Source organism: Lutra lutra, chromosome 8, assembly GCF_902655055.1.
Source record: "Lutra lutra chromosome 8, mLutLut1.2, whole genome shotgun sequence".
NCBI classification, from domain to species: domain Eukaryota; kingdom Metazoa; phylum Chordata; class Mammalia; order Carnivora; family Mustelidae; genus Lutra; species Lutra lutra.
In genome coordinates, this window is record NC_062285.1 from 107,330,358 (window position 1) to 107,353,082 (window position 22,725).

At 37.0% G+C, this 22,725-nt stretch overlaps 1 protein-coding gene across 11 annotated transcripts in view; it reads right to left on the bottom strand.

Annotated features, from left to right (window-relative positions):
* The window catches only part of PPFIA2 (PTPRF interacting protein alpha 2), a 494,134-nt gene extending 471,899 nt beyond the window's left edge, over positions 1 to 22,235 (bottom strand). For 9 of the 11 annotated variants that reach the window (XM_047740334.1, XM_047740338.1, XM_047740339.1 and 6 more), the window contains exons 1-2: positions 21,303 to 21,536; positions 16,868 to 17,118 (exon numbers count right to left, since the gene is read on the bottom strand). In XM_047740334.1, the coding sequence (XP_047596290.1) occupies positions 16,868 to 17,116 (249 nt within the window). In that variant the 5' untranslated portion in view covers positions 17,117 to 17,118; positions 21,303 to 21,536. Of the gene's footprint in view, positions 1 to 16,867; positions 17,119 to 21,302; positions 21,537 to 22,116 lie in introns of those variants that run through there. The other 2 variants (XM_047740328.1, XM_047740329.1) reach the window with 2 other exon arrangements.
* Positions 22,236 to 22,725: the final 490 nt, after the last annotated feature.

Here is a 22,725-nt window from a genome sequence, read left to right on the forward strand (position 1 = left end):
ATTAAATTCACAACTATCTTCTCAATAGCAAGAATGATGGTCAGAATAAAATGACATGTTAAAAATGCCAAAAGAAAATAACCACTAATTTAAAATTCCATATCCAGTAAAAACATCCTTTAGGAATAAAGATGAAATAAAGACGTGTTCAGAAAGTCCTAAGCTGAGAAATTACTTACCTGTAGACTATACCAAAGGAAATTTTGAAGGCTGTTCTTCAGAAAGAAGAAAAATGAGTCAAATGGAAGATTCAAGATCCAAAAAGTGGAATTAGTAACATAAATGGTAAACATGTGACTAAATCTAAATGAATATTGCCTGTATAAATCTACAAAAGTGTATCTTTTGCATCACACACAGAAGGCGGGAAAATACACATTAATACACATTAATCTTACACTTTAGCATACTGAGTTTGCACATCATAATTTATACATTATACATTAACTGTTAAAGAATAGTAAAACAGGTGCCTGGGTAGCTCAGCCGGTTAAGCATCTGCCTTCGACTCAGGTCATGATCACAGAGTCCTGGGACCCAGTCCTGCATCAGGCTCTCTGCTCAGTGGGGAGTCTTCTTCTACCTCTACTTCTGCCCCTCCCCTCTTCTCATGGATGCTCTCTCTCTCTCTCTCTCAAAATAAATAAATAAAATCTTTAAAAAAAATAGCAAAACAGTATAAAATTGACAGGATAATAGAGGGGAAAATGAATAATAAAAAATGCATTCAATCAATTCAAAGGGAGCATGAAAGGTTAATAAATAGAACACAAAAAAGACAAGGAAAATAGAAAGCCCTTACTAAGACAGCATATTAAGCACAAACATTCCAAGTAATCACAGTGAATACAGAGACCAAAGAATTAAAAGAGAAAGTTGTCAGACTGTATACAAATAAAATCAAAGAACCATTTGCTATCTGTGCCTAATATACAGAGAAATACAGACATGCTGAAAGTCAAAGGACAGATAAATATGTACAGTACAGACTAACAAAAAGAAATCCTCTATCATATAATTAAAATCAGACAAAGGAGAATTTATGAGAAATTTATGAGAAAATGCCTGTCTAGGAATAAAAGCAGTCACTTCATGATGTTAAAGGTTCAATTGGCCATGAAAATAAAACAATGATATAGTAGAAAGAAACTAATAACAGTCTAAAACATATGCAAAAATTAATAGAATTGGGGCACCTGGGTGGCTCAGTGGGTTAAAGCCTCTGCCTTCAGCTCAGGTCATGATCCCAGGGTCCTGGGATTGAGCCCCACATCGGGCTCTCTGCTCAGCGGGAAACCTGTTTCCCTTCCTCTCTCTCTGCCTACTTGTGATCTCTCTCTCTCTCTCTCTCTGTCAAATAAATAAAAAATATCTTTAAAAAATTTAATAAAATTGTAAGGATAAATAGAAAATCTATAATCATAGTGGGAGACATTAAAATTTGTAATTATACCAACATCGAACTTTAGACTTAAAACTGTAAAATGAAGTTACATTTTTAGAAAAAAATTCACCTACAACATTCCTAAAAAAAGTGATTTCAGAGATCACTCTTTTCTACTAAAAGACATTAATTGATAAAGTTCTTCTAACTCAAGCAATGTCAACTGCCATGGATTATGTGCAGATTGTATATGGTTCATGGGACCATATTCTGATGACAGAATAGATCAGGCAATAACTAACAGAATTTTTTTTTTAAAGATTTTTTATTTATTTGTCAGAGAGAGAGGGAGAGAGAGCAAGCACAGGCAGACAGAATGGCAGGCAGAGGCAGAGGGAGAAGTAGGCTCCCCACCAAGCAAGGAGCCTGATGTGGGACTCAATCCCAGGACGCTGGGATCATGACCTGAGCCGAAGGCAGCTGCTTAACCAACTGAGCCACCCAGACGTCCCACTAACAGAATTTTTTAAATGATATTTTGTACAAATATAGTTGAATAATGTTTCTCATATACAAAGTTAATAAGAAAAAATAATCTTGCTATTATTTGGAACTGACTTATCTCCTTAATATCAAATAGATCCTTAGGTAAGATTTTCTCATGAAATACATTTAAATTAGTAACCACTATTTTTTTTAAAACTCACAAATTAATGATCCTTTTGTAAGTCACTAAAACAAAAATGCACATTCTAAACTCTCACATAAATATATATAATATGTTTTGAGCCAAAATATTACATATTTTAATTGAACCAGAGTACTCTAAAAGTAGGCAGAAAAAGACAATCATAAGTAAGAATAATCCAGGAAAATTAGTTTAATACAAAACAATGCAGTGCCAAATTCTAATCACATCCATTTTTTAATAATTTCCTCTAATTAACATCAAAACTAACATGGGCTTGCAAGCAGAGTGATGTTTCAAAGCAGAAATGTTCATCTTATGTTGAATGCTGTAAGAAACATGTGTCAATCCTTACACCAGCCTCTGCAGGCAATCTGAGATTTCTTGACCTTCTCCTGGGAGTGAGAGTCAAGAGGAATATTTACGTTTTTCCTATACTATTCCAAGTTCCAGTATCAAGGATCTCACTTCTCGGGAGGCAAAAAAGTATTTAAAAAATATCATTTGGGGAGAAATGTGTCCTAATTCAAGGCCCAAGAAAGACATTACCAATCATTCAGAATCTCACTTAATAAATTCTGTCACACTTGGGGGAAATTAGTAGATCTGCATTTAAAAAAAAAATTAGAGCCACAAACTCAGTTGCAATGCAAAGAATAATTTAATTTGGATATATTTTTAAAGATTCTATTTATTTATTTGACAGAGAGAGAGATATCACAAGTAGGCAGGCAGAGAGAGAGGAGGAAGCAGGCTCCCTGCTGAGCAGAGAGCCTGATTTGGGCCTTGACCCCAGGACCCTGGAATCGTGACCCAAGCCAAAGGCAGAGGCTTAACCCACTGAGCCACCCAGGTGCCCTGCAAATAATAATTTAAAATTCAAGCACTATGGGGCACCTGAGTGGCTCAGATCCTGGGATGGAGTCCCACATTGGACTCCATGCTCAGCAGGGAGTCTGCTTCTTCCTCTCTCCCTACCTGTCCCCTTGGCTGTGCTCTCTCTCTCTCAAATGAATAAATAAAATCTGCAAAGAAAAAGAAAATTCAAGCACTACGTTCCTTTGAGCTACTAATCTTCACTAAGAATTATTCACATAATCTTGACTGTTAAGTAATCAGACAACAAATTTTAGGAACCTACTAAGGTCTGTGATATGTAAGCTAATAGAGAGCTACTGTTTTATAAGCTAATTAAGTAGCAGAGATCGATGCAAAGATGTGTAATATAATTAGAGTGTGATAGTCATGCTTGTAAAGCATTCTACAACTATAGTTCTAAAATCTTTCTCTTCTCCAAACTAGAACACTGTGATGGCTGCTCTCTAGCCTTGTGCCATAATGTCCTGAAGAGAAAGATCCAGAAGAGGTCAACAGCATAAATTTCAATGTCTCTGTTAATTAATCTAGAATTTTTCTTCACAGATTAATTAAAAACAAATTAATCACATGTGTGATTAATATTAAGTACATCAAATTAATATATTTGTACATTAGGTACATCAAATTAGACTATAGAATATAGTGGAATACTCAAGTTAGAAATTCATCTTGAGACTACTAATGGCTGTTTTTCTGTTGATATCATTCCTTCTGAGAGAATAAGAACAAGCAAAAAAAAAAGAAGGTGGGGCGGGGGGAAGGAAAAGAATCAATAATTAAAAGATAAACTGTTCAAAAATAAAAACTAACCAAAATATTCTTTTATTTTTCTCCTTCCATGAAATGAAAGTCAGATATACATTTCAAATAGTGGTAGTAGCATCTCATTAGTTATCCATACTGATTCTCTCATGAAAACTTGCTTAATTTAGGACATAAACTTTTTAATAAAAGAATATGGAAATGTGAAAAGAAATGGAATTTGACGTTAAAAAAAAAACTTGGACTACTATCTTTTATTCATACCTTCAAAGCAAGCCATTTACATTCTGATCTCCCTTGTTCTGATTTATAAAATATTAAAAATGCCACAATCTCTTGACATAAAACCCACTTCATTCCAGAAGGATCTTTGAGGTGTAGTATCAACACCAGCCTCATATATATGACTTTAGTGTTATAAACACTTTAGCCATAATGCTCTGTAAATTGATGTGTTTTCTTGTTCTGTCAAGATATTTAATATATGCTGTATAATTTTTTATGGCTCTATGAGACTTGCCAAATAAGCACAAAGTAGATACCACAGAGAATATGTTCAACAAGCAAAAGAATGCCTTTTGTTTTCATTTCATTATTTAATACTTTGGAACAACAGTACATGCCAGACACTGCTGTGGGCAGAAAATGCAGCTGTAAACCATTAGAAAAGAATCCCCTGGCTTCATGGAACAGAGTCTAGTGGAGGGAGAAACACATAATATAACAAGGCAATGAAATAAAGTCTACACTGTGTTGGATGGTTTTGAGTGCCATAGAAAAAAGGTAGAAAACAGAAATTGGAAATATTAAAGAGGGAGATATTTTACTTTTGACTACATTGATCAGGCATGGCCTCACTGAGGAGATGGTACCTGAGTAAATTCCTGAAGAGTTGAGAGAGCAAGTCACATGTTGTTTTGGGGACAACATTCCAGCCCTAGGGAATAGCCAGTGTAAAGTCCCTAAGACAACTGAATGCCTGACATATTGAACTGCAAAGGACACCAGAATTGTGGGAGCAGAATGGATTAGTTAGAAAACTGGAGGAGGTGACGGCAGACAGAAAAAGGGAAGGGGACAGCTGTTAGACCTTTAGGCCAATTTACAGACCTGGGCTTTTACACTGAAAAGGGGAAGATTTCAGAGATTTGAGCAGATGTGAAACAAAATTTGACTTACCTTTTATCAGAATCAGGATCTTTCTTCTTATTATTTTGGCAACAGACTGATGAGGTACAAGGACATAAAGCAAGGAGCCAGTTAGGAAAATCCTGTCTAATCCAGATGAGAGAAGGGGACTCTGACTAGGATGGAGCTGTGGAGGTGGTTATTGGGGTTCAAGTCTACATATATTTTGAAGATAAAACAGAGAGACTTTACTGTTAGATGGAATACAGAATGTATGAAAGAAATAAAAAACTGAGGATTTGGCATAAGCCAACAGAAGATTGACAGGGGTATTAATTGAGATGCAGAAGAATAAGTGAAGATCATAAACTCAATTTGGGACATGTTGAATTTCTGCATTTGACAATAGGAGTCTGATGGTCACAGGAAATGTCTGCATTAGGAATGGTAATTCGAGTCATCAACATTTAGATGATATGTAAAGCCAAGAGATAGAAGAGATCATCAATTGTATCAGCCCAGATGGAAAGAGAAAAGGTACAGGTACTGAATCCTGGAATCACCAAGCACTAATGAGTCTTGAGGATTAGGGGTGACCAACAACAAACACTGAGGACTGACCAAGGAGGTAGGAGGAAAAGTAGGCAAGTGTGCTGCCCTAGAGCCAATGAGGAAAGTGTTGCAGAAAAGAAGAGACATGGAGTGGGTAATACTGCTGATTAACAGGAATGAGACTGAGAATAGATCAATGCGGTTAGCAATATGGAGATTACAGATAATTTTCAGAAAGCAGAGTAGATGAAGTTTAGGGGGTGAATGCTCAGCTGGAGTGGTGGATTCAAGAGAAAACGAAGAAAATGTGGGGAGAATTGTGAAATAATAAGTGCATAGAATTTTTTAAATTTTGCTGTAAAAGGAAAGAAATGGGATGGTGACTTGGTAAGGTGAGGTTGTTAGTAGAATTTTTTTGAGATGGGAGAAATATAATAACATTGAATCTTGTTGGTTATAACCCACTAAAGATGGATACACTGATGATGTAGGAAAAGAAGAAGGAAAGTTTTGTCCTGAAATAGCAAGAGGGAATGATTTCTGAACACATGAGAGGGAACTGCCTTTTTTCCAGGAACATGGACAGTTTATTACATTAGAGGTTAACAGGCAATGGAATAACAAGAGATAATCTTCGGTTATAAAGAATTTACAAATACACATGATATTCACTGGATTATAGGCCTTACCTTCTTATTACCACAATATATTCCTAGGAACCATAATTAGCCAAGGTTTTAAAATAAAGCATAGGGCTGCCTGGGTGGCTCAGTCATTAAGAGTCTGCCTTCGGCTCAGGTCATGATCCCAGGGTCCTAGGATCAAGCCCCGCATTCAGCTACCTGCTCAGAAGCCTGCCTCTCCCTCTCCCACTCCCCGTTTGAGTTCCTTCTCTCGCTGTGTCTCTCTTTGTCAAATAAATAAATAAAATCTTAAAAGAAAAGATAAGGAAGAAAAGACAGCATAGATAGCAGCAACACTATACTATAAGCATAGAACCTCAGACAGAGTAGGCCCTAAAATATTTGTTGCATAAGTCATAATTATTGATTAAATGGTTATGATTAAATTAATAAAGTGAAAGTGTATGCCTTTTGTAATTATTTGAAATTAGCAAAAGTATTCAACATATTAGAGAGAACTAGAATTACCCTTTCATACATAAGTGAACAGAAGTCTCAGAAGTTCAGTGGTTTTCCTGTGTTGTGGGGTTTAGCAAAGCTGAAACTGAAATCCAGGTACTATTAATTTCTTGTTAAATACTTTTCCATGCAACCCATACTTTCTTGCTTATAAAAAGTATCTGGTGGGCTATAAGGTATGCTCCATACATTAAAAGATAAAGTCATGGTATTATAAATATAAGGATTTGAGATCCTCAAATAATTGTATTTATATAATTATATGAACTCTAATAATATTTTCATATTTCATTCCTAATAACATTATTTGCCTTATTAAAACGTAGGAGTAGTCATGAGAAATACTTTCAATGGCCCATATGTCATAAAGAAGGGTTCCAGAGAGGCTTAATATTTCTTTATATCCAATGAGCATAATGAAATGAAGGAGATGGCTCAGAGTAAAACAAAAGTAAGCCATGAATAAAATCCTGGTGAGTACCACTTACCAACTGTGTGGTGTTGAACAAGTTACTTAACCTCTCTGTGCCTCGGTTGTATCATCTGAAAAATGGGAATAATAATAACGACCTCATTGGGATGTTTTGAGGATTAACTGAGATGATACATCTAACCAGTTTAATGAAAGAGCTGGATTCAGAAATCAATATTGTTGTATCTCCTGATTCCCTCAGATGAAGAAATGAACCCGAAACGAAATTGCAGGCAAGTATCTTAGCTTTTCCGTTCATGCGTAGAAAATAAACTATCTGTCCTTTTGTTGGAATTAAATACTCTACAGTTTCCTAGTTCTAGTTCCATACAGGACTATGTAATATACAACACCCTAAGCTCCTATCCCACCTGAACCTCACCATTTTCACTCAGCTCAAACTTGTTTCAAGCTTTCAAGTCTGCAATGGAGGATATGGACACAGTGGTCTCCCTTTATGCTGACATCCTACACTCATAGCAACAGTTCCTGACCCTTCCAGAGTCAGAGCCTGGGATTAAAACTGGAATGAAGGATCACAATGAAATGTGGCTGACACAGATGTCATCAATGGTCAGGGCTTTCTGAGTGCAATCGATGACCCTTCTTCTGGAGTAGATTCAAGACTTTCTCAAAGAACCCATCTTCCTCAGTTCTACTTGACTCACTCTCAGTTCCTTATTTGGAGTTAGTCCTCCAATTCGTCTCTCATTATTCAACACCTGGGGACATGGTGTTCAAAAAATTAATAACTTAACTTTTTTATTTATTTATTTATTTATTTATTTATTTATTTACATTGGAGGACTTGCAAGTTTGCCTACCATGCAACCTTTAATCTACTACAGAGGCATGGGCATCTCTACCACAGCTGTGTGTTTTAGACATTCGACTCTATATCTTTCAACTTCTGGAGGAAATACATCAAGCTCTCTTAAGTGTTTTCCCTGAAGCTCCTCTCACTTGGTTCAACTGAAGGGTAATCACCCCATCCCTCATACATGGAATGGTAGATCATGCACAGGAAGCCAACAGTTCTCCAAAAAACCCCAGTCTCTCTTCTAGCTTTTCCACCTCAACATTTGTAGAGTCTTAAAATGGAGCTTGAACTAACGTTGGACTTATTCATTGGATTACGTCTTAGCACTTTCTGTGGATAAAGTCTTACAACTCACTTTTTTAGCTTCCCTTTAAAGAGAAAGAAAGACTCCAATTTGAATATCTGGATGCTTAAGTAAAGCCCAGCCTGGCATAGTGGGAGTGTTCAGAAATATCAGCTATTGCTGTTATTCATCATATCTTTATTATTTAAGATTTAAGGAGTGGCTAGATGAGGAGCTGCTCACAGAAAAAGAAATAAGGAAGAAAAAGCCAAAAAAAAAAAAAAAAAAGATTTAAAAACCGAGACAGTGTGGTGTCATAGAAGTTAAAAGAATAAGGTGTTTGGCTTTTTTTTGTTTTGTTTTGCTCTTTGAGAAGGGCACAATCACAGTGTCAAACTTTGCAGTGAATTTTAATAAAACATACCTACTGCATTCATCAACTGCTTACTGGTGATATCATTTTGAGCAGGGAGTCAGGGAGGGCCAGACTTCAGTTGCTCAAAGGTGAATAGAAAATGAAGAAACTGAGACAGTGAGAACAAACAAGTTGGGAAATGAAGTGTCAGGAAAAGAAAAGATAAATTGGTGGCTAAGCAGAGACATGGTGTTATGTGACTTTTTTGTTGGCCTTGTACTTTTCCTTTTAAGAAATAGATCTGAATATGTTAACTAAAAAAGAACAATTTGATAGAGCAAGAACAATTGAAGATAGTAGATACAGAGAAAAAATAATAATCAAAAGGACATGAGAATAAGGCATCAAAAATTTAGAGGAAGGTATTAGCCTTAACCAGAAACGGCAATGCATAAGACTGGAGAATGGAAGTAAATGAAGAAGAGTATGAGAGTAAACAAGAGTATGGGGGTACATGGGAAAAGAATCAGTATTGAAAGACAACATAATGAGTAGCTAGAAAAGGAATGGTTACAAAAGAATTAAGGACATGGGAATTATAAGATGAAATAATTAATAGCATTGCTTGGCACCGAGATGCCAAGGGGCATGAAGAAATGAAAGGATCACTAGATTTGCAAAATACGTATCCATTGGTAGCATACACAAGTATATCTTTAAGAGAATGATGATGATAAAAGCCTGATTATAGAGGTTAAAAAAGAGATATAAATAAAGTGATATAAATCATGAGATACAAAGGCTGTTTGTGAACACCATTTCATTTGGCCAGGGGAAAAATAACTAACTGGAGGCAAGAAAAGCACATTAAGAAAAGAGAATAACTACAATAAGAGATAGCAAAAATATAGCATCTTTGATGGGAGTAAGAGATAAAATGTTTAGTGCCGTGGCATTAGGTTTCATTGGAAAGGAAAGAGCTCCATCCGGATGTTATCTTCTCAGCACAATATGAAGGGATGTTGTTTGACTTAATCAAGGGACATGTGAGATCGGCCATTGAGGAAGTGGAAAATTTGGGGAAACCATTTAGCAGAGTGTAGTTAAGAATTTTTTTTTTTATAAAAAGGCCAAATCAAGGGACTTGCAAAATTTGATAAAGATTGCTGAAGGTAAGGATTTTTAGTACTTTCAATTTGTGCTAGTGTTCATTATTACACAGTAAAATTGTGCAGTTAAGGTTGGCTAAGGATAATGATGATAATATCTATAGTAATAATAACAGCATCAATAGGTGCACTTCATATTTATTGAGCATGTACTATCTGTGAAGCACTGAATTGATCATTTGACATGTTCCAGCTCATTTATTTCTCATAATGATCCTATGAGGCAGGTTCTATCATTGTTTGAATTAACTACTTTGACCAAAGTCATTGAGCTAGTAAGTTACAAGCCAAAAAAAAAGATATCTAGGTATTCTGTCTCCAGGATAAAAGTGACTCCTTTAAGTGTCACTTAAATGCTTTGTGTTTTAAAAATGTCAAATTATAAACATATTCCTGCTCTCCACAAGTAGCCTTTTTCAAATTAATTTCTCTTCAGGGTATACTACTAGCACACCCCAATTTATGAAAAATGCCTCCTGACATTTTTTTTTTTTTTTTTCCTCCTGACATTTTTAAATGTTCAGGGTTTCAGAAGCATATACGCACACCTCTTTTCAACCATGCCCAGGAGAAGATATCATCCCTCTTTCCAATTAAGGAAATAGAGTTTCAGAGAAGTCAAGTTACTTACCAACAGTCCCTCAGGCTAATAAGTGGAAGAACTCCAATTCAAATTCAGATCTTCTGACTCAACTTCAAATCCTTGGCCACTCAGTTCACTACCAATCCTTGTGTATCCTTTCTCCTCAATATTATTTCCATTTCTATTGTCTTTCTTAGATTGAAGACTCACAATCTTATTTCAAATTCCCACAACCCTCTAGAATTATTACATTATCACAATAAGCTCTCCTTAATACAATAATGGCCCAAATGACTCTTTTAGCTTATATTTGTGGTACAACAATTGCAGTGGTGGTCCTTGTGCTCCAACCCTCCCTTTAATTTTGTTATGTAATTTTGTATTGCATTCCACTCTGTATCTAGGCTTGACCATGAAATATTACCAAAAGAAGACTCAAGCGAAAGCTTAAAAAGCACTTGCTTATTTCTGCTTTGCTCTTACTCTTCTTCCATGACCATGAACCTTCCAGGGCTGGCCTATTGCAGGATTACGCACATGGATAGAGCTGAGTGGCCCCAGTTGGTCCAGCCAACGTCATTCTGGATCAGACAATAGCCAGTTAACATCCAGCTAACTGAGCCAGCCTTCAGCTAACCAATGGCATAAATGAGCTAGCCAAGATCAACCGATCCAAGTCAAGAGCAGCTGCATTCCATTAACCCAAAATTTTGTATAAGATTTGACAGTGTAGTTTTCTGTTGTCACATAATTTTATTTTTTTAAGTTTTTATTAAAATTTCAGCTAGTTAACATACAGTGTTATATTAGTTTCAGGTGTACAATATAGTGGTTCAACATTTCCATACAACGCCAGTGCTCATCAAAGTGCACACCTTAATCTCCATCACCTATTTTTTTTAAATTTTTTTTTAAATTTTTTTTTAAGGATTTTATTTATTTATTTGACAGACAGAGATTACAAGTAGGCAGAGAGGCAGGCAGAGAGAGAGGAGGAAGCAGGCTCCCTGCTGAGCAGAGAGCCCGATGTGGGGCTGGATCCCAGGACTCTGAGATCATGACCTGAGCCGAAGGCAGAGGCTTTAACCCACTGAGCCACCCAGGCGCCCCTCCATCACCTATTTAAATCCATCCCCTCACCCACTCTCTTCTAGTAACTATCAGTTTGGTCACTACTGTTAAGAATCTCTTTCTTGTTTTGCCTCTTTCTCTCTTTTTTCCCCTTTGCTTTTTTGTTTTGTTTCTTAAATTCAACATTTGAGTGAAATCATATAGTATTTGTCTTTCTATATAGTTTAATTTTTTTTTTTAAGATTTTATTTATTTGACAGATCACAAGTAGGCAGAAAGGCAGGCAGAGAGAGAGGAGGAAGCAGGCTCCCTGCTGAGCAGAGAGCCTGATGTGGGGCTCAATCCCAGGACTCTGGAATCATAACCCAAGCCGAAGGCAGAGGCTTTAACCCACTGAGCCACCCAGGTGCCCCTATATAGTTTAATTTTAGCAATAGCTAGCTGATGAGTACATTATGTAATCCATCCTAATTCAAAATGGCAGAATGATATTCCTCCATTATTACCTCATCACCAGTTCACTCAAAATTCTACTGATCATTCTATATACACACACCTATTATTTACTGTCACTGTATATATGAACAGGTCATATTCCTGCACTGCCACTCCTACCCTACAACTCTTTGACAAACAAATCTGTCAGTTATTCTCCTTATTTAATTCCAATTTAGTCTTAGAAAACAAAAACAAGGGCACCTGGGTGGCTCAGTGGACTAAGCCTCTGCTTTCGGTTCAGGTCATGATCTCAGGATCCTGGGATCTAGCCCTGCATGGGCTCTCTGCTCAGCAGGAAGCCTGCTTCCCTCTCCCCCTCTGTCTGCCTCTCTGCCTACTTGTGACCTCTCTCTCTGTCAAATAAATATATAAAATCTTTAAAACACACACACACACACACACACACAAACAAAAGCAAAAACCAGGTATGTGGCTAGTTCATCTGTCTCCTTTGTGAAAATTAGGAACCTCAAGCCTAGCTTAGAAAGAATATAGACTAAACTTCAGTCCCCCAAAAGACTTTAAGAGGACCTATGTAGAGCTCTACTATTCCACAGAGAATATCCTTGAATTCTTTCCAGTGTTTTTAAAAAATATTTTATCTATTTATATAACACACACAGAGAGAGAACATAAGCAGGGGGAGCAGCAGAGGGAGAGGGAGATCATGACCTGAGCCGAAGGCAGACACTTAATGAACTGAGCCACCAAGGGGTTCCTCCAAAATTTTTTGAAAATACCTCTTTACGATCACTTTCCACATGAAACTTTCTGTATTTAATCATAAGTCAATATTACAGCTCAAAACTTTTTCAGTACTTCTATAAACTTCTGGTACTATATTAATTTGGATCCATTTATATATTTTTTCTAAGCAAGCCTATTTCCTGCATTCTCTGGGAGCCAAATTATGTTCTTTTTATTCCCTATCCCCTTTACAAATATATGTAACCATTTAATAACAAACAGAAGACCCTCAATATATGCTGAAGTGCTACAGAGAAATTATAAACTTCTATAAATAATGACTTTTTTTATTAGTGAGAAAGTGAGAAAACTCACTTCCCATACCTTTCCTTTAAATATTCTAAGCATATTAGTAATTGACAAATATCTGTCCTGCTTTAAAAAAATTTAAAACTATTTGGTTAATATAACTAGTAAATTATTTTAATGCTCATTGACATACACATACAGAAATTAATTTATCTTTTGGCATTCCGGATCAACAGACAAAAGTCTTTTCATATTTAATTCATTACGAATTAATTAGTTCTTACTTGTATTATTTTCTCTAATCATCACAAACTACCCTGTGAGGTGTTAGTATTCACTGATTTTTGTAGCATGGAAATTTGAAGTTCTGATGCAAGTTGATGATGTATCAAAGAATCAGAGTACAACCTAGACCTTCCTATTTCAAGTTTATCGCTCCTTCTCCATCCAAAGTAATATGCATTTACTTCGGGTTTTACTTTGAAAGCCCTCACTATAGACTTGGTACTCCACTGGTTCAGAGCATGGTAGATGATTTTGATACGTTCCTATTCTTAAGGAGCATATAGTCTAGGTTGGGAAATGGGCATGTAAGCAGATAATTTAATGATAAAATGGGAAATGATAAAGCTAAGGAACACAAGGTTTCAGAGAAGTCTTCCTGGAAGAGATGAAGTCTTGGTTAAGATGAGAAGTGAGGCAAAGACATTGGTGAAGAATATTATGGGCACAGAGATGAATATGCGTGAAGAAGATAGAGGAAAAGCGTGAAGTTTCATGGCCTGCAAAAGCATGACATTTGTGTATTATTCAAACACATGGCATGACACATTTGCTAAAGTGGAAATGTTAGGAGAGAGGAGATGGAAAAAGAAGGAAGATTGGGACCAGGTGCAAAAAAAAAAAAAAAAAAGGCAGAAAAGAATAGAGATTTGAGAGTTATTCAAGAGATTAAAAACAATACGGCCCAATGATGACTGAGTTTAGGACTTTCAGTGTCTGGATGTGGAGACTGAGCACCATATTTTTGGTAGGAAATAGAAGACTGAGGACAACTGAGTTTGAGGCACATTGAATCTGAGGTTCTATGGAACATTTAAATGCATCTGTGCATAACAAAGGTAGAAAATTGAGTGTGTAGCTTAGAAACACCAGGCCTGGTGATACGGAATTACTAGTACTCTTTAAATACCCAATCACATATGAAAAATTAAACACTATGGCTACAAAAAAACTTTATTTACATGGTTAAGATTGTTAAAATCATTGCTACATTGTTCATAAAGAAATGTTCAGAGAGAAAGTGTCTACAGCAAAGCACCAAATCACCAACACCTACAAGTATTGTATAAAACATAATATGTCATAAAGTTTGACGCTGCTTTGAATTCTAGCCCATGTTTGTGACAATAATTTTCATTTTTATTTTATTGTAGTTTCCAATTTGACATGCTTTATTTATGCCTCAAAACTTACATTTATAGTTATTTTCTCCTCTCAGCTAAATATCCAATGCAATGCCACCAAACAGCATAGTCACACTGCTTACAAAATAGTCAAAAAGATTCAAAGGTACCAATTAAAGAAGAATATCCCTCTATTGCTTGCAGAAAACCTACAGCCCTTAAGGTACAGATTAGATTATTAAAAACTTTCTTTAAAAATATGACAGCACCAAAAAAATATGACAGGACCATCACTTTCTTTAAGGACCTGTGGATTACTAGTGTTACTCAAATATTTATAATAGTAAAATGCAAATCAATATTGAAAAAAATCTCAATGTATTTGTAAAAGACTTTGGAACTATGTCTATCTAAATGGTTCAGAATCCATAACCTATAATCCCAAAACCCATACACTTTGAAAACTGTTATTTTATTTTTATTTTTAAGTGTGTTGCAAACTTGATTGGTACAAAACTAAACCTGTACTAACATGAGAGATTTATGGTCTTTATTTTTCCCATGCAATAAGAATATTCAAAGAATTCTCTTCAGAGATGAAAATGTATAATTATGGGGTGCTTCCCCAAATCCATCTGGAGAAGTGTTCCATAATTTACATTATATACATACAAAAAAATCAAGAAAATTCTAAATTTTAAAATACAACTGACACCAGGGGTTTTGAATAAGAGATTGCAGACCAGTATAATTAAAATTCAAAACTTAAAAGTTTAGATTTTACTATAATCAAGATATTCAATACGACAGAACTGCTGGAATTTATTTAATGTTGTACCTTTAAGAATAGATTTATTTGTAAAACATAGTATGTATGAAACAATTTCCAGTTTTCTCCTCTTTTCCCCAAAAATATTTTGTTCACTCATTTTTTTTTTACAGACAAAGAAACTACTTAAACACTTAAATTATTCCTAGAATCATTTTGATAGATTTAGGATCCAAATTGACAGTATCAGGCTTGACTAAGATACACAAAGATAATGCGGGAGGGATATATGCATAGTCCTACATGTAGGACCAAAGAATCAACTTTTAATAAGAGTTTAGGGAAAATAGGAACTCATGTAGCATTTATGCAACTCAATCATAAACTTCAGATGACCACTGTCCCAGGGCATACTGAAAGTACGTTGAACCTGCCCTCATGTATAATGTAATCCTAGGCTTCCTTAATAAAGCACTCTATCCAGAAAGAAAAATGATTGCTCATGCTATGCTTATCACAGAAGATAATGAACAGTGTGAGGGGTTCAGGAGCCAATTTAACACCATTAAGCAACTCAGATAATCTCAAAGGAGAGTAAGCATGATGGTGATCTCTCAAAAATCACCTTACGAAGAACAGTTGCAAAGACTGAAATGTCAACCTTGAAAAATATAATAATTGGTGAAGCTATGATAATTATCTTTTGAAGTGAATCAACACTTCCTATGTATTTAAACAAACCAGTGAGAGTTACTGAAAATAGTATTGTATCTTAACATAAGACAAACTGACTGAAAATGAAAAGGACTGGAACAGGGGTTCTTCATATACAGTTATAGGGTTATTGGATAGAGAGATGTCATAAATGGCTCTAGGTGATTCTTTCCATTCTGAGAGTCTTCAATATCTCAACATCACACTTCAAGTTAATAGTACAGCTGGGTTTAGAAGTTTATCAACTTTGCTTATATAACCTTTAATATTCATGAAAAGATATTTGCTACAAGATACAACTTTATGGAGGGAGGTCAACTCTTCAATATTTCTATACTATCCTTATAGTAGAGGGCCAATCAAATTTATATTCAAAAGAAAAACATAGTGTATTGAGGTGATTATTAAAAATCTCATTCGTATTCTATAATCTTTCTCATATCTAAAACACACACAAGTGTTCTATTCTTAAATAAGAAGACTGAGTCTCAATATTAACTTAGTATATAAATAAGCTTGAAATCCTTAAAATTATATCTTTTCCTATAAAATAAGATTCTCGACAAGCATATATTTTAAAATACCCAATCTAACAATTTTAAGTTTGTGAGAATAAGGCTTAAGTTTTGCCTTTTCTCTATTTCCCTAGATATATTTTAAGGAAACTGGTTGAAATGTTTTCTGAGAAGAGGGAATAATACATGGATAATTCCAGGAATTTTTGAGCAGGTGTTAGGCATTTTTAAAGAAAGACAAATAAAATATAATTAGATAGTAGACTTCCAAACTATAATAATTTCCAAAGATAGACCACACAGCTAAAAATGGAAAATACATATTTCCAAATGTCATAATACTGTTTAAAGCAAGAAAAAGAAAATTAACTATTCCCACATTTGTGTGGTTGAATGCTGATCAACAGCTGATAGGCCTATCAAAACATACAGATAAAATTTTCAAAAAAAGAGAGAGGAGACAGGAACTCAGCCTTCACACCCACCATCACCAATGTACCATAAATTTGAGGTAAGACTTTTGTGTGAACTAATAATTCTTTTATTTTTCTCACCAAAACATGCACATGATACAATTTAAGGGAAAAGATAATTATAAGACTAGAGATAAAGCAAAGCTTATTTAAGTCTTGTCACTTTCACAATTGCAATAGGAAGGACAAATACTACCAGGAAGCATACCTGTGGCAGGGCTGAATTGAGCTGTCGCTGGAGGGAATCTCTGTCATAGATGACATCCTGCAGTCTTTGCTGAGCAAGTGAGAGGCTTTCTTGGGTCTCCCGAAGGGTGTCTAGAAGACGGTCCCTTTCATCTAGCATATTCACCATCAGCTGCTCAAAATGGGAGTCTGAGTCCGAGCCACTGCTTTGGGACCCCCTTTGGCTCATTGGGGTGTCCTCATTAATCGTGGGCATCACTTCACACATCATTGCTTAAAGGAAGTAAAGGGGAGGGAAGTCTTAGTAAAGAAACAACCTGACCTTCGACTCACCAAATTCTGCACTCATTAACCCAATTGTCTCTTTTTTTTCCTCCTACCCCTGTCCCAACTCCAACCACACTAAATATTTTGAACTCAATGAAATATGATCCATTGACTCCCTCTAATCTGTATCCTTCCTCTTTTACTGATAATGTATAAAGCTCCTACCTACAAAATATAGGTTGGTTTCACCTACTTCTCAAAGATTTGTGGGTTTTTTTCATGACTTATTCCTCCAATTCAATTCAGAGTAATACATTATTCAACATACTAGTTGATCACCTTTCTACCCCCGTAAGTTGACAAATGTCTTAGAGAAAATATCACCATCTTACCCTTATTTGTTATATTTTAAAAGCAAGTACAGTGCCTGGCACTTTATGGGTAGAAAGAAAATGATTTTTGAAGGACTTCAATAATTGAATGAATTAATGTTCACCCTTGAATTTAGGGCATCTACAAATAGTTAAATATTTATTTTATATAATAACCAGTTTTTAAATTTTTTTCAGATTTTATCAACAGGTTTTTTTTCTTACCAACCAGTTGAAAGTTTCTTGACTTTACAACTCCCATTTTATCACTTTTATGGACTCTCTGACTAAATTGTTAAGGTGATCTACACAGAAGAGATAAAGTGATACTATTTCCTAGGAAATAGACTGAGGTGCATAAGTTGGTTTAGGTTATTATACTGCTAGTTGCCCTTAATATTCTTTTGTTTCCTGTGAACTGCATTGTCTGTTTTCCATCGAAACAATACAAACTAACACTCAATATTCCAGAAAACAGAAACCATAAATTACATTAGCTAATGTAGTTACTTCACATCTCAGCTGTTAATCACAAACTTCTAGTCATGAAATAAATGAACTATTTTTTAAATCACTTATTAACTTGATTTATAACAGACAACAGACTTTAAGATGCAACACTGATCTACTGTATGGCATTTTAAAAATCGGAAATTATCCCATTTTTTCTTTTATCTTCTATCTTACGTTCAAGAAAGAATCAAACCCATCTCAATTTCAGTTGTTGTACTGAGGCCAGAAGCTATTAATTAGAGGGCTTGGTTTTGCAGAAGGCTTATGTGGAGAAATGCTGGTTTGGCTGTTGATCCTGAAGCATTCTTTGGTTTTATAATGCAAGGTCAATTCATTTTTCTGCCTATATATTCCTGTCCCTGGGGAAAAATATTTCTGGTGATATAGTCAAATAAAATGTCAAGACCTAACAGCTCAATAGTTAATTACTATTATGTGATTCTTCAAATAAATTGGGTTATTGAAGAGATAAATTCAATTATCTGAATGATTCTGTGAGGGCCCACTGAAAACTAGGAGAAACTTTTTAAAAGATAAGAGGAAAGTATTTTATTACTGATATCCTATGTAAAAAAAAAAAAAGAGGGGGTATGAATTTTAGGATAATTTAAGATAGTACTTTGAATTATTGCTCATCACTCAAAACACTGGGTTACCTGAAGGCAAATATTTGACTTGTTAATCACCCTAAATAGGTAACAGAATAGGTATGTAAGATGTATTTAAATGCACATGCGAGTGTGCATGCATGCACGTACACACACACACACACACACACACACACACACACATTGTTACTGTCACTAACCAGCTAATGATGAAAAGAGAGTATTTTTTTGTATTTTTCTCCATTTGAATTTTATTTAAACATTATCACAAAGCTGGAAAAAGGAGACTCTTTTCTAACTGCTGTACATTTTCTTTACATTAATTGAAAAGGAATTAGGAAAAAATGTTCTAACACATTGGAATATTAAAAACAATTAGTTCACATGCCATGCATGAGAATCTACACACTGAACAGCTGTGTCATTCTGAGAAATCATTACCAAGAGCCAATGTGTTTCTTTTTGACATTTAAGGTTAAAACAAAATAGTGGGAGAGGAAATGATAGCACTGACAATTTATGCCAAAACACTTGCAAGGCTTACATCTTGGGGTTAGTTAAACATTCTTAAATCTCTATTTTAAGTCACATCCCTCTTGGAAAAAAGCCATTAGCACATCTTCACTCTGAATTACTTATAAAAAAGTTTAAATTCCAAGGAAAAGCATAACTGCAGTGATTACCTCAGCTACAATTTCCTTCTGAATACAGGACCCTAATTCTAACAAAGGCATGTTGCCACCATGAGATAATAAACATTCACAAACTTTGGGTTCTCATATCAGTATAAAAGCTGGTCTCCCATTTCGTCAGTCCAAAGATGCTATGGTGAGAAGCAGCTTGGGGACTTAGAGTCTTAGTCTATTAATTCTACACTCAAACTTGATTCAATTCCACTCCTGCAACATTGGAACCAGAACAAATCACATCACCTCTCAAAACTTCAGTTTTCTCTTCTGTAGCGATATGAATCCATGATTTTATTTTTAAACAAGCCCATTGTAAGACTCCAATAGAATGCCTGAGATCACACAGTAAAATTTAAAGGGCAATTACAAATACAAGTATTTATTTATTTTATAAGGTGACCAACATTCACCTTGGCAGAAAGAATATTGTGCCTTTATGGCTCATTCTGATCCCATGCCTAAAGTTTTAATTCCAGTGCATACTCTGAACTCTCCAAAGCCAACTGGGAAAAATCAAAGTTACTAAATGCTAAAGTTACTTAGGAAATAAAATGTATTCATCTGTTTTTGTCTTCACCCAGTTAAACCAAATGAGTTAAAATCTTCTCATCAAAACTAGGAGGAAAAAATTTTCTACAAAAAATAAAGGTCACTTTCATGAACTAGCTTAGTTCTTGCATTAGAAAGCAGATTCTAATATAAATTACAAACTAGTTGTATAACCCTGAAGATAGAGTATAACCTATTTCTGAAATGTATATTTAGATATTAAAATCAATTAAAAATCTACATTCAATGTTCAACACCCTCTTATAGAATGGACAATATCTGAAGTAACTTCAGATGCTCAGAGGCGATTTACCTTCTATCTACTCCATCCTCATATTCCACTTTTACCTTTCACAACCATTTTCAGTATTAAAAATTGTATTGTATCACATAATTCCTGAAAAACCAGGAAGGACATCCTAAGAGCTCACTTTGATATTTGCCTTTCGGGCACCCCTCCCCAAAGTCAATTGGATATATGAATTGTTATCCTTTTCTAAATGTTGCTTTTTTTTTTTCATTAAATTACTGAAGGTTTTAAGACCTAGTTAGAGATATTGTTTATTTTGTTATGAAAGGAAAAAAATAATAAAATATCTGGTTGGTTTAATTATCCTGGTGCTTAAATTTAGCTTGAAGAATCTGATACCAGGAAAACCAACTCCCTTACTCTTAGCACATAACCTTGACTATCTTCCAAATCTCTCAGATTTCAAAATAAAAGTTTTGAATGCCCGCTGGAGTCATCACCCAAGGCTTTCAAGATCCAGTGTGTTTCTTAGCAATATATGTCTCTGAAGCAGTACCTATCCAGATACGATAGTGTCACAAAAGGCTTTTTTTCTGTCAATGAATCACTTCATAAAAATCAGATTCCTGGGATTTAGACCCTCCTACAGGCAAAGATGCAATTATTCTCGGTAGTTAGTTTCCTCTTCAAAGATTGAGTCTTAAGAACCAACCCAGCTCCACCTCAGTTAACCCACAAGGAGTAATTCGGTGAGAGAAATCCTAGCCATTGTCTGATTACATTACATGAATATTCCTCCTCCTATTTAACTCTTTGAAATCCCCTGTCTTCAGGAAATATTAGTATCACCTCTAATGGAAGCATTTTGCACTTTCTTTACAGATGGCCAAGAGCCAGCTCTAGCCACAGGGCTGGACAGTTCTGTCTCAGCCACACCCCCACCCCACCACCACCCTGAAGTTGACTTCCTAATTTCCACACCAGAATTCTTTATCTCTCACCCAAAAAGAGAGAGCCAAGTAGGGAGGAGGTGGAGAAATATAAGAAGGGAGAGGATGGGGGTGGAAAGCAAAAAGGTATGGAGCAGAAATTGGCAAGGAGGAATTTGCATCTCATCTTCCCTGGGGGCGGGGTGGGGCCGGGGAGGAGGGGGGTGGGGAAAAAAATAGAGCAGAAGGTAAACCTTGTAACTCAAACACAGTTTCTGTACCTAATGTCTGTAATTTCGGGTCCTGCTTCTTCAATTGATCAATGACAACCGCAGTCTCAGGCTTGACGAGAGGGTTAGCTCACACCCGGCACTCCTGGACCATTTCCCTAGCAACCGGAGGAGAAAGGCAGCTTAGACACTCGCGTGCCCCGGCGCCCTCCCGGAACGTGCCCCGGCTGGGTGCCGTGGCAGCAACCCGGCATCTTCCCGCGGCTCGGTCAGCAGCCAAAAGGAGAAGCGTCCATCGGAAAAATGGCATATTACAAATTTTGCTTTGGGAAGCAGAGCTCGGTTCAGACCATTGTCAAAAGGAGGAGAGGGGGAGGCGGCTCTTAAAGCAGTAGCGGCCCCTTTGCCCGAGCAGCCTCGACTCCCCGCGTGCAGCTGGAGCCCCGGGGCGGGGAGCCGGGAGCTGGGGACCGGGTTTGACTTACAGAAACTTAACCAAGCGACGCTGCTCCCCCTCCGCGCCCAGGCCACCCAGAGGGTGTCCCTCCAAACGGGAGCTTTGGGGAAAGGCGTGAGGAGCATCTGGAAGGGAAGTTCTCCCCCCAGTTCCCCTCCCGGAGCCCCTCCGGAGTTCATGGCTAACGTCGGGAGTTGGCAAGCTACAGGGAAGCGCGTCCCCAGGGATGCGGGAAGCACGACCGGTCCTCTCCTGGCCCCCAGACTATTTCTGCGCTAGGGCGTCTCGCTGAACTCAAAAGAGGCGCCTCTTCTCCGGAAAGGCAAGCAGTCGGTCCCCACACCCAGTTTCTCCTCCCAGCCTCTTTGCAAGCCTCGCCGCTTGCATCAGTCGGCCGGAGGAACCAACCTGCTGGGAGCCGGTGCGGACGCTACAGCATCTTCTCGCCTCACTTGCCTCGTGCTGTGGCTGCTGCTGCTCCTCCTCCTCCGTCTTTCCCCCCTCCTCCTCCTTGGCAGCCACCACCTCCTCTTCCTCTGGAACAAGGGCTTCCCCTGGAAGCTGCTGCAGTGGTTTCCACCGGCCCTTAAATAAATTCTGAAGTAATCACGTCTTTGCTCTCCTCCTCACGCACACGCGCTCGCGGATACACACGACTCGCTCAAAGCGGCTCCCGGGCTGCTGGCGCTGGCGCTGGTCCCAGTGCCCCCTGAGAAGCCAAGGGCTGGGGATGGGCAGGTGTGGGCAGGGGATAGGCTCTTCCTTGTCTGGGCTTCCCGCGCACAATGGTCTCTACAGGAAAGCGTGTGTTGGCCGGTGCTGGGGGAAGGCGAATGAATGCGCTTGGGCACCTTCTGGCTCACTGGCCTTCCCGTGCTTGTCATTTCTTTAAGCAGCTTCCTGCTCCCAGGACCAGGGCATGGTAGTCATGGTTGACCTGAGTCAAGCTAGGGTGTGGTGGCATCTGTCACTTCTCACTACCTCTCCAGCTCCTCTCCCTTCACTGCTTTGGCGATA